This window comes from Planococcus citri, chromosome 1 (genome assembly GCF_950023065.1).
Source record: "Planococcus citri chromosome 1, ihPlaCitr1.1, whole genome shotgun sequence".
Taxonomy (NCBI): Eukaryota; Metazoa; Arthropoda; class Insecta; order Hemiptera; family Pseudococcidae; genus Planococcus; species Planococcus citri.
In genome coordinates this window covers 25,578,183-25,591,223 of record NC_088677.1, presented here as the reverse complement: position 1 = coordinate 25,591,223, position 13,041 = coordinate 25,578,183, and the positions used below count along the sequence as shown (strand labels likewise).

General features: G+C 31.4%; 1 protein-coding gene across 3 annotated transcripts in view; it reads right to left on the bottom strand.

Moving 5' to 3' along the window:
• Positions 1-13,041, bottom strand: part of LOC135850029 (uncharacterized) — a 224,180-nt gene that overhangs the window by 32,127 nt on the left and 179,012 nt on the right. For all 3 annotated transcript variants that reach the window (XM_065370716.1, XM_065370717.1, XM_065370719.1), the window contains exon 7: positions 6,282-6,633. In XM_065370716.1, the coding sequence (XP_065226788.1) occupies positions 6,282-6,633 (352 nt within the window). The remainder of the gene's footprint in view (positions 1-6,281; positions 6,634-13,041) is intronic.

Sequence of the window (13,041 nt, the reverse complement as noted above, 5' to 3'; positions counted from 1 at the left end):
ATTAACCTCAACCACATATGAGGATTTTTTTTTTTTTTGAAATTTCATCATCTACCCATCATACAACTAAGTATATATAGTTTTCCTGCAATTTTTGCAAATTTTCTTGATACATTTTTCTTGTTTATAAATTGCATGTGACTCTAATTTTAAGCTTTCAATTTCTTAAAGTTTTTTTGCTTTCTTTAAAAATTTTATGATATCAAAATGCGCTATATGCCTCGTAAAATTAGACTCCTTTGGTTTTACAAAAGAATCATTCTCGTTTACTGCTTTCAAAAATAAATTTTGTTATTTCAAGAAAAAACTATTTTGAAATTTTATTACATCGCTTCACGTGACCTCTTTGGTCTTCTGATATAGTATCAAAAACAGTAATTTTTACAAGTCACGTGCCAATCATTTTATACACCACTGAAACATAATATAAAACAGCTAGATCCTATACCGATAAGTTATTTCGACTTAATAAATCTCATCGTTAAAATACCCGTTTCCAAAAAAAAAAATCAAAAAAAAACCACGATAAATAAATACACGAAATAATTCTACAAAAAAAAAAGGACAATCAACGTCATCTCGAACAGATTTTCCAGCACGTAATTAATGAATCGAGTGATATCGTTCGGGTGTTTTTTTTTCTTCTCTTCCCCGCGGTATACGGCGATTTTCGTAAATATATAAATAATTTGCCGAAAAAATGAAGCCATTTAAAACGAAACCAAAAGAGAGTCGTTATCATAGAGTGTAATAAATAACAGCGCCGCGGCATTGGTGACTAAAAACTCATCTCTATTTCTCTGGAGAGCGCGGAAGTTGCATTAACAAGCGTTTTAAAATATGATTGATTAGGAGGGAATGTTTTGTATTTGTGAAAAAGGGCGGAGAGAATGACTAAGCTAGTATTTTTGAGGTCGTTTCAGCTCAGCCAAATTTGCCGTTTGTGTAGTTTTGCCTCTTTTTTGGCGGCTTTTATGTAGTATTATTGTACTCGTACTTTTGCGACGTAGCGAATTTTTACGAAATGGTATGGATTTTTTTTTGTCTCTTATGCCCTGGTTTTTTTTCTCGTATTCGTGTTGTAACTTTTTACCGCGCCATCCTACAAAACGTGGTTTTTTGATAGATGAATTTTGAATTGTCACAATCGTATTGATGCCGCAGTCTTGATAATGGAAAAGTTTTTCGTGTTTTGTCATATACGTATACCAAGAGAGAATGTTGTTCGAAATAGGATAGGACTAATGTTTGATCATTTTTTTTTTTTTTTTTTTTTTTGCGGAACGGAAGTGAAAGAATAGTGTGGCTTGACCAAGTTTGTAGCCTATTTTTTTTGTTGTGATTTCTATATATTTCGATAACCTATCAAATTACATGGAATGGTGAAAAGGGAGAGGGGGTGATTTGTATTCGGGAAAGAGAACGAATGGTATAGTTTTCAGCTCACACATTTGAACGAATCTTGGATTATTATTTTGTCAACCGGAAGAAAAAACTGTATGATTTTGTCATGGTGCAAAGTCTGTACGAATATTGAATCGAATTTTCAATACAAATGTAGGAAGCTAAAATTTTGTTTAGAGCCTCAAACAAACTTTCAGATTCTCCGATTTTGAATTTTTTTTAGTCTGTAACGAAATTTCTCCAATTTTATACTGGGATCAATTCCTCTCGTCACTTCTTTGATCGATTTAAAGAAACTTTCCAGAAATTCTTTTGAAATCAAAACCCATCGATTTTTGAAAGAAGTAGTAAGTAGGTATTTTCCATGCTTATTTACCATTAGGTATGGTGAGCATTGAAAAGGGGCATTTTTACATTTCTTTTTCGAATTTCGAAAAAGTATAAATTTCAATGGTGGCCAAATGAGCTGAAATGAACGTGTAGACAGTTTCAAATGTCCTACCCTAAGAAGGGCTAATAGTGTACAGTTTCAAAATTTTAGAAAATACGCCACTGTTAATTTTCTCATTTTTTTAAAATTCATCAATTATACAAATTTGGGTTAAATTGAATAAAAACCACTATTTTCTAGTCTTCAAAAAAGTAAAAAGGGCCAAAGTACGAAAAAACTGCTAATCTCAAAAATTTACTGTTTTTGGGCAAATCACCCACGTATTTTTAAACCTCTGCATACATTTTTTTTCCTTGAATTTTTCGGCCCCTTTTATTTTTCTCGTAGTAGGAGAGTGTTTTTTATTCATTTTAAATCCAAATATGATTAAATAAATAATTCTAAGGACTGAAGGTCTGAAATTTTCTGATCATACATTTGAGCCAATTTTGCCACCACTGAAACGTCTACGTTTTTAAAATTTGAGAAAAATATATTCAACGATCAAACGATCCAACCTAGTGAAGATGCATTTTGAGAAATTTTCGATGAAATACTAGGTATTATTTTGTGTCTAATATTAAATTTTTTGGGGAAAATTTACCTAATAAGTACATATTTTGATGGTATATTCTCGTCCTGCATTTTGAAAGTTGATCATCAACGACTTTCCGATTTTTCGAGAAAATTGGTCTCAAAAGTATCGACTCGATGAAATTGATATTCTTGATTATTGATCATGTCATTCACATGAATTATACCATTTTTGGTTTCAATGAAGCCGGGTTTTTCGCATCATTATTTTGGTGAATTTCCTTCCAATTTTTAAAAATCAATTTCCAAGTAGATCTGTCCATCAGAGGTCGATAATCATCAAAAATCGTTAAATCGGAGCCCAAAAGTAATTCATTTTCGATTTTCGATCTCATATAATCGATTACGTTTGAAATGAAAAGTTAGTCTCAAAAATGGACTCTTCTATCGAAAATTTATCATATTCGGAAATCAATTAAAAACGAACCCCAAAATCCATTTTTTGTGATCGGTCATGGTTATAAAATTATTATTTGTTTTGTATACTTATTGTTTCGTTTCATCTTTGTTTTTGTGCGTTTTTTTTTTTGTGAAAAAGTTGACCAAAATTACACTCTTACCTTACCTACTAATCTACTGTATATTCTCAAGAAGTGATCTTTTGAAAATGATTTTTTTTCGATTGATCGATTTGTTGATTAACGATTTTTATTATGAGAGGTGATCATTCCCTTCAAATTCGTTTTCGTAAAGTATTAATTTTGTTTGCCAAAATTACATCCTTTTACAGTTATCGATTTTTTGAAAATTGATAGGAAGGTAGGTACGTACTATTTTAAATTTCGATCTTGAAGAGTGATCGTTTGATCATTTAGAAAAAAAATCAAAAGATCTATTTCTTATTTTATTAATTTATTTTTTTAAATAATAGAAAGCAATCGATTTTTATCAAATTGGAATCGATCCATCGATTTTAAATTCAACATCCAAAAGATAGACAGGCCTTACTTCTTAATGCCAAATTCTTAAAATTCAACATATTTGTGTTTCCTTCTTCAAAAATAATTATTTTTGGACCAATCGGTACAAGCATCAGGGAATAGAGAGAAGTGAGCTTCAAAATCAGAAAAATTACATCATTTTCCCCTTCAAGTTTTTTACCGACTTTGCCGTGAAACGGAAAAGTAAGGTATTGTATTTGTCATGATGGTTGAGGATTTGGGTGGGGGTGGGTTTTCTTGACGTTTTGGAGTGTGCTGATCACGATAAGACGTATGGCGCAAAACGAGATAAGTTTACATATATATTTATTTATATATAGATAGATATATAGGTATATCAATTTATGTATAAATTTGTGTCACGCTGAACTCAAAAGCTCCGAACTTTAAGTCGAAACTGATGATGGCAAAATATTGCTTTGATACTGAACTAGAGAAATTTTTAATTTGGTCGAAATCGATTCAGCCGTTTACGAGATATGAACGTTTAAGTGTGTTTCAACGTTATGGATAAGCAGAAATTTGTGTAAACCCTTATATCTCGCAAACGGCTCACCCCCAACAAACAGATGGGGTGGTTAGGGTGTGTAGGTTGCAGATTGGTGCGCCGGAGGTCGGGTGTTCGAATCCCGCGCGAGTCAAGAGGAGAAAATTTTTTGTCGATTTTTTTGTTAATTTTTTTGTTAATTTTTTTGTTACTTAATTTTATCCGTCCAAAATTTTTTTGCCAAAAAATCAAAATTTTTCAAAAATTTCTAGTGTAATTTTTGTTTTAACAAAAAACATTAAATTTTTGGTAAATAGCCAGTAAATTTTGATAATTTTTTTTTTGGTGAATTAATAGTAAATTTTTAGTAAATAAAATGATTAGTTATTTTTGGTGAATTACTCGTAATTAAAGTTGGTCGAAAATTTTGGTAAATTGCTTGGGTAATTTTTGTTTTGGTAAATTAATGGCGTATTTTTTGTAAAATTGGTATTCCAAATGATAAATTTTCGTAAATTGCTGAGTTAATTTTTAGTTTTCCAATAAAGTTGGTTGAAAATTTTGGTAAATTACTGGGGTAATTTTTGGTAAATTGGTAAATTTTAGTAAATTGTTGTGGTAATTTTGTGGTATTGTTAAATTAGTGGGGTAATTTATTTTGTTGAATTTGTGTCAACCTTTGGAAGTAAATTACTGGGGTAATAAAAAATTAGCAAATTAGTGGGGTAATGTCTGGTAAATTACTGAGGTAAATGTTGGTAAATTGCTGGAATTATTTTTGGTAAATTGGTAAATTTTGGTAAGTTGGTAAAAACCTTTGGTATTAAATTACTGGGGTAATTATAATAAAAGTCGGTAAAAAATTGGTAAATTAGTGAGGAAATGTCTGGTAAATTACTGAGGTAAAAGTTGGTAAATTGCTGGGGTAATTTTTGGTAAATTGAAAAATTGGTAAATTAGTGGGTAATGTCTGGTAAATTACTGAGGTAAATGTTGGTAAATTGCTGGGGTTATTTTTGGTAAATTGGTAAATTTTGGTAAATTGGTAAATTTGGGTAAATTGGTAAATTTTGGTAAATTGGTAAATTTTGGTAAATTGGTAACTTTTGGTAAATTGGTAAAGTTTGGTAAATTGGTAAATTTTGGTAAATTGGTAAATTTTGGTAAATTGGTAAATTTTGGTTAATTGGTAACTTTTGGTTAATTGGTGGGGTAATTTTTACTTTTCCGATAAATCGGTCAAAAATTTTGGAACATTGCTGGGGGATTTTTTTATATGGTAAAAGTTTTTGGTAAATAGCCAGTGACTTTTGATAATTTTTTTATTTTTATTTTTAACAGAGCAAAGTCGGTTGATCTTGCGTACTGCGCAAGATGTTTTTCAAGTTGAAAACTTGACATTTTTGAAAAAAATGACTTGAATCTGAGGTAGACTGTAGGAGGAGGATAAAATCAAAAAAATAAAGGCATGGTTTTGTGGATTCAATGCGTCCAAAATCATGAGAAAAGATGAATATGAGTAATTAATACACATCATGAGAGTCACATTGTATTGAACATTTTTTTGGAATTTTTTTCTCCCTTATGTATGTATTTTCAAAATCTAAAGAAGGAATATTGATTGATAGCTTTGTAATCTAATGAAGGAAGAATGACATCAAATTTTTTGGATCAAAGTTGAAATTTTCAGGTTGCGCTGTCCCAAGTCCAATATGCCTTATCATGCTTTTGGTAAAAAATTTTAGATTTCATAATTTTTTTAAAATTTGAATTTTTCATCACAATCAAATTATTTTGCATGTTGATAATTACATTCTTAAATCACAATAATAAAAATGAAACACATATTATGGTAATTATCCTCGATGTTTTTGAGTGGGGCCATGTGTCATCATTTTCATGCACCATTACATAACCATCAATCAACCGTGAATCCAGTCTGACCACTTTTTAATGATGGGTCGTCGTAATCAAAATCCATAGTTTAACGACCTTATATTAATTTTCCCCACAAATATAAACACGTAGGCAGTTCAATATACTTGAAAATATTCTTCTTCCACTGTTTCAAGTCTTAAAAAAAGATTTTCACCAAAATTATCTCACCCTCTTCCCTGCCACCACCATCATCACTATACAAAAATCAGTACCCGCAGAAACGCTGAATTCGCGCGTTATACTTGATACAACGAGGTAGATAGTACGTATATTTTTTTGCGAAATTTTTAATTAGAATTTCCATATGTAAATTTTGGTAAATTTACATAATATCGAAAAGGGTCGCAAATATTATTCAATAAAGCGTGTTAGGGGGATTAATTCCACTTCACAGGGAAAAAAAAACTCTAGTATAAACGCACGCACACGCGAGATAAAATAAGGCCTAAAATTGGCTGCTGGTATAGTTGTAGATGTAGAAACTTACCTTGGTATCATCGGAATTCTCTGAAGAATTGGATGTTTGATTTGCGGATTTTGGAATTATTGATTTTTCGCCGTTTGCGGATGTTTTTGGTAACTTTACAGTCGAGTTAATATTACTCTTTTGGAATGATTGCGAGCCTTTCGGTGCGTAGTGTATACAAGAGGGTATATTTGACGTATTTGAAATCACTTCTTGGACGGATATGGTTGGCGGGGCTATTGGTAATGAAGGGTGTAAATGATGATTTTCGGTGTGTCTTCGTAACGAACGAGCGTCGCAGTATGATTTTCCACAGCCATCTGCTTTACATTCGAATGGTTTTTTATGTCGATGAGTAAGCATATGCCCATTTCTGTAACAAGAGAGAAAAAAATACGAAAAATTGAGTTACTATAAATATGTGGTAAAATATCGTATTTTTTTGTTACATTTAAGCGAGATGTACGAGTATTGTTGGTTTTTTTTCAAGCTACGAGCTACGAGGGAAATAGATACACGAGTACGACGAATAGAAATAGATATTCGAATACAATACTCGAACTCTTTGAAAATACATATCGGTGTTATTTTTAACGTACAAGAATTGAAATTTCTTCTCGATATGTGTAAACAATGGTGCACATGTAAATGAAGGTAGACGTAACAAATACATACCTACCTATATACGAGTACCATACACGAGGACCAAACAAATCGAATTTATTTACAACTGCGGAAAATCATTCGATATATTTTTCCAACACTTTGAAAATAAACAAATGAAATATCTATTAAGAAGTGGCAGCTTCCAAATAACCCAGCAAACGTTCGATCTTTTAATATTCGTATCAATTTTACGTGATTGTGGTGGTAAACCGAGGTTGAATTTTTTACCCAGAATAAAATATATACCCGAGATATTCACTACATAAGTATTTACACTATGTCATTTTTACTGTTGTTGTTGTTGTTTGTTTAATTAACTCGCTCTCGCCTCGCGTGTTTTTTTACATCTTTTTGTAAAAATTTCTGAAACGAAAGTTATTAATTTTTTTTTTCATCTTTGACGTTGCTAAAACGACGAAGCAACATCTTATTATTTTTTTCTCTCCGTTGTCGCTCGAGCTCTTGCTGACTTTTAATTCTAACAGTTTAAAATAATTACAAGTTTTTTCTTCGGCGGTTTTGGTGGTGGCTTGTGCTGAGCTGGAACTCGGCGTGAAAAAGGAAATGAAATATAAGTATTCCAATTCGCGAGACTTTTTCGCTGCGATATATTTACAAAATAATCAGAAAGACGTTTTAGTGAGGAAGAAAAAAAAAAGAAGAAAAGAACACCAGCTTGGCATTAAGCGTAAATGATTGATGAGCTTTTATTCAGCTTTATACCTGCGCTTGGTTGCATGTTGAGTGGTTCTTAAAGGTGTTGGATGAAGGAATTCGATCGTTTGAAAAAATATTTATAGTCTTTTATGGTGTTTAAAAATAGCTCGAAAAGGTGAAAAATGTATTTTAAAAGGTGTTGTAAAGTTTAGAATTTCGTATTTTTTTTATTGGTCTACTTTCAATCGAGTCGTTGCCTGTGAGTGAAAAATTTATTATTTTGGAGTAAAATACTGAAATTAATGCATATCAATGAGCTATTAATTTTTTTTGAAAGTTATCAAGTCTTGGCAGTTGAGGTCTGCAATATTATAACTCATGTAATACGAGTAAAGAAAATAATTAATTTATGCCTTCAAGTTTTGAATCAGCAAACATGCTTACAGTTGTGCTGTTCAATTTGCAGCCTCATCAAGTGGAAGGCACTGATCAACCGCAGCTGCAGAATCATTTTTTAAATAGAATTTTGAAATATCTATTTGATTTATTTCCCCTCTTTTTCAGCTTATTTTACCTGAAAATTGTGATGTTGATTTTTTTGAAATTTTTTGAATTTTCATTGCGGTTCCAAAAAATACTCATTTTAATAAAATTTCTCCTTTTTTATTTACCTATCATGCCAGATACCTGTAATTATTTTATTTTGTTTTTTTTTTATTCATAAGAAAAAAATTACTTTTTGAACTTGAAGCAAAAATATCTCAAAAGCTAACTCTGTAGAAAAAACTCCAAGTAATTCGGTTCCTTAGTGGACAATTCCACGTTCTAAAATTTAGTTCATTATTACTTTTTTCATAAAACGGATTGTTGACTCAGATTTTCTGTCAAAATAATAAAAAGTAAAAAAAATTAATTTGAAAAAAAAAAATAGTTTTTTTGACTAGATAGAATTTTAATTATTTTTCTCGTGCCTAGCTTTAAAAATAATAGGTACCTATAAGTACATATGTAGGAATTACCTGACGAATTTCAATAGGCATTTTCTATTTTGATCTGTGTTATTGGTTGCTTTAAAAGTTGCTCATTGTGGTATGTTTTCATGCATTTTGTTCAATTGTACATATCGTCATCAATTCAGAGTAAAATTGCAAAAATGATGACTTTTAGAAGTTTCGCTGCCAAATAAGGTAAAATAAAACATCATATTTTTTGACCAGAAAACGAATTTTTTCAATTTCTCCTCGACTTTCATCTTGTTTTTAAACGATTTACATGTCCATTTGATGCATTTTTCTATGCTCTGTGCACTTGTTGTACAATTTAAGAAATTGTTGCTCCATCATCAACAATAATTTTAACACCATTTCAACAATTTTTTTGTCATACTATTGTTGCTCAATTCAGGCCACTGCCGCGCCTTTTTGAATATCTATCTATGGTTTTTGCTGAAATTCAGCAATTTTTGTTTAATATTTTGAGTAATTTATTGCATGTTGTGAGCAGTTTCAATTCAAGCAATCATTGTATTGCAATTTGAGCAGCTGTTTGTACAATTTTTTAGGTTTTTTTTTTTCAGTTTGTGCAATATTTTTTTTTTGAAAATGAGCAAGTTTGCAAATTTTGCACAATTTGTGAATGTAAAAAAAAAATTGCACAATTTTTGCTCTTTTTTTGCCAAAAATTTGACACAATTGTCGCATTTGTCAAATTTTGCACAATTTTTGCATTGGTGCCAATTTTGCACAATTTTTGTATTTTTTTTTGCCAATTTTGCACAATTTTTGTGTTTTTTTTGCCAATTTTGCACAGTTTTTGTATATTTTTGTTTGCAAATCTTGCATATTTTTGCATTTTTTTTTTTACAAACTTTGGCCAATTTTTTATTTTCGCGCAATTTTTTTAATTTTGCAAAAATTTTAGAAATTTTTGTTTAATGTAGATTGCCAATATTGTTGCACATTATAAATAATTTTAGTTCAAATTGCAATTTGAAGCACTTGTTTTTACAAGTGTTTGAGTTGGTGGTCAACCTTTTCAGATTGTGCAATTTTTTGTTGCAAATGTTATGCAATTTTTTAAATTTTGCACAATTTGTGCACATTTTTGGTGCAAAATGTTGCACAATTTGTGCTCATTTTTGGTGCAAAATTTTTGCATTTGTGCAAATTTGGCAAAATTGTTACATTTTTACAATTTGTGCAAATTTTGCTCAATTTTTGTGTTTTTCCCAATTTTGCACAATTTTTGTATACTTATTTTTTTTGGCAAATTTTGCATATATGTATTTGCATATTTCTGTTGACAAATTTTGTGCAATTTTTTAATTTTGCACAATTTTAGAAATTTTTGTTTAATTTAGATAAGCAATATTGTTGCACGTTGTAAATATAATATGTAGTTTCAGTTCAAATTGCAATTTGGAGCAGTTGTTTTTACAATTTATTGAGTTAGTAGTCAACTTTTTCGGGTTGTGCAATTTTTTTTACACAATTTTTGCATTTTTACAAACTCTTGCCCAATTTTTGCATTTTTTAAAAATTTTGTACAGTTTTTGAATTTTTACGAATCTTACACAATTTGTGCACGTTTTGCACAAGTTTTAAAATTTTACACGATTTTATAAATTTTAATTCAAACAAATTGTTGCACGTTGTACGTATGCAGTTTCAACTCAAGCAATTGTTTTGAAATTTTTCAAGTTGATGTTTAAATTTTGTGGTGTGTATTTTTTCAAATTTTGCGCAGCTTTTAACAATTTTGCACAATTTTTTTAATTTGGCGCAATTTAACCCTTAAAGACCCAGGCTAATCCTGAGATGTTGGGTGAAAATGCTTTCAATTTCCTGAATTAGGTCATCACAAGCATCACTTTAACCCACAGTTTGCCCCCCAACCCCTCAAAGCCGTCTCGTAAAAGCCGTACCGATTTATTTAATTTTCCTTGAAAACCGAGAAAGCAAAAACCCCAATGAGGTCAATCATGGAACTGAATGATATAGTATCATTAGGTGTACTGAATGAGTGAAAGTATATCGCCAAAGAACACCCCACCCCTTTTTGGGGGGCAAATTTTCAAAAAAGTTGGGATAAAAAAATTGGACCCATGCTCCATTTTTGGATAAACATATTGATGGTAGACCCTTCACAAAATGAAATCATGAAAGGTGTGAAAATGGTGGACCAGAGCGATTTTTTGAAAATTTGATTCGCTTGTCTCGATAAAAACCCGAAAAAACAGAGCATGAATACGCAAAGTACATAATATGGGAAATATTATCAAGTAGGTTTGAAATGACAGAAACAAGAATTGAAAGGAACACAGATGCTTTTAACAGCACATAAGTTCAGATAATCTACAATCCACCCATCAAATCTGTTTATCACTCCGTGGATATTCTTTCTCGATATTTGTCACCAAATAGTTACATCCTACAAAGGTTAGCAGTACGATTGTTTTTCTGCAGAAATATCGAAATAGGTTTATCTACCACTTTGAAAAGCTTTACACAGTCAAATTGCAGCACTCCCTGGCATTTCATAATGTTCAAGCATTCATGAAGAAGTCACTATCCCTCCTCGATCATAGATAATGTAGTTCTACGTCATGAAAATTGCACGAGCAGAAGTCGTTGTTTATAATCATGAGATTGTGTCTAGCTTATGACTACAGGATTCAGGGGATTTGAGATTCAGTAAAAAGCTTTCAACTGTTGTTCAACCACAACTCTGAACTTTTGAATGTTTTGAGAAATTCCTGCTGAAGTTGATATTCTTTCTCGATATTTGTCAACAAATAATTACATCCCGCAAAAGGTTAGTGGTACGATTGTTTTTCTGCAGAAGTATCGAAATAGGCTTATCTACCACTTTGAAAAGCTTTACACTGTCAAATTGCAGCTCTTTCTGGCATTTCATAATGTTGAAGCATTCATGAAGAAGTCACTATCCCTCCCCGATCATTGATAGTGAAGTTGTACATCTTGAATATTGCTTGCGCAGAATTTGTTGTTTCCAATCATGATATTTCATGATGTTGAACTACACTATCAATGATCGAGGAGGGATAGTGACTTCTTCATGAATGCTTCAACATTATGAAATGCCAGAAAGAGCTGCAATTTGACAGTGTAAAGCTTTTCAAAGTGGTAGATAAGCCTATTTCGATACTTCTGCAGAAAAACAATCGTACCACTAACCTTTTGCGGGATGTAATTATTTGTTGACAAATATCGAGAAAGAATATCAACTTCAGCAGGAATTTCTCAAAACATTCAAAAGTTCAGAGTTCTGGTTGAACAACAGTTGAAAGCTTTTTACTGAATCTCAAATCCCCTGAATCCTGTAGTCATAAGCTAGACACAATCTCATGATTATAAACAACGACTTCTGCTCGTGCAATTTTCATGACGTAGAACTACATTATCTATGATCGAGGAGGGATAGTGACTTCTTCATGAATGCTTGAACATTATGAAATGCCAGGGAGTGCTGCAATTTGACTGTGTAAAGCTTTTCAAAGTGGTAGATAAACCTATTTCGATATTTCTGCAGAAAAACAATCGTACTGCTAACCTTTGTAGGATGTAACTATTTGGTGACAAATATCGAGAAAGAATATCCACGGAGTGATAAACAGATTTGATGGGTGGATTGTAGATTATCTGAACTTATGTGCTGTTAAAAGCATCTGTGTTCCTTTCAATTCTTGTTTCTGTCATTTCAAACCTACTTGATAATATTTCCCATATTATGTACTTTGCGTATTCATGCTCTGTTTTTTCGGGTTTTTATCGAGACAAGCGAATCAAATTTTCAAAAAATCGCTCTGGTCCACCATTTTCACACCTTTCATGATTTCATTTTGTGAAGGGTCTACCATCAATATGTTTATCCAAAAATGGAGCATGGGTCCAATTTTTTTATCCCAACTTTTTTGAAAATTTGCCCCCCAAAAAGGGGTGGGGTGTTCTTTGGCGATATACTTTCACTCATTCAGTACACCTAATGATACTATATCATTCAGTTCCATGATTGACCTCATTGGGGTTTTTGCTTTCTCGGTTTTCAAGGAAAATTAAATAAATCGGTACGGCTTTTACGAGACGGCTTTGAGGGGTTGGGGGGCAAACTGTGGGTTAAAGTGATGCTTGTGATGACCTAATTCAGGAAATTGAAAGCATTTTCACCCAACATCTCAGGATTAGCCTGGGTCTTTAAGGGTTAAGCACTTGTTGCGCAATGTATTTTGTTTTGTCCTGTGTGAGCAATTGTTACAAATGTTACACATTTTATGAGAATAATTTTTAGTAAACTTTAAGGATAATTTCTAGATTGTTTTACATGGATATTTATTCAACAAATTCATTACTAATCAACTAATTGAAATCTTTATTTGTTTGTTTCAGGTGAGTGCATAAATTTTATTATCAAAAGGAATTTCCATTATGGTAAGTTTTTG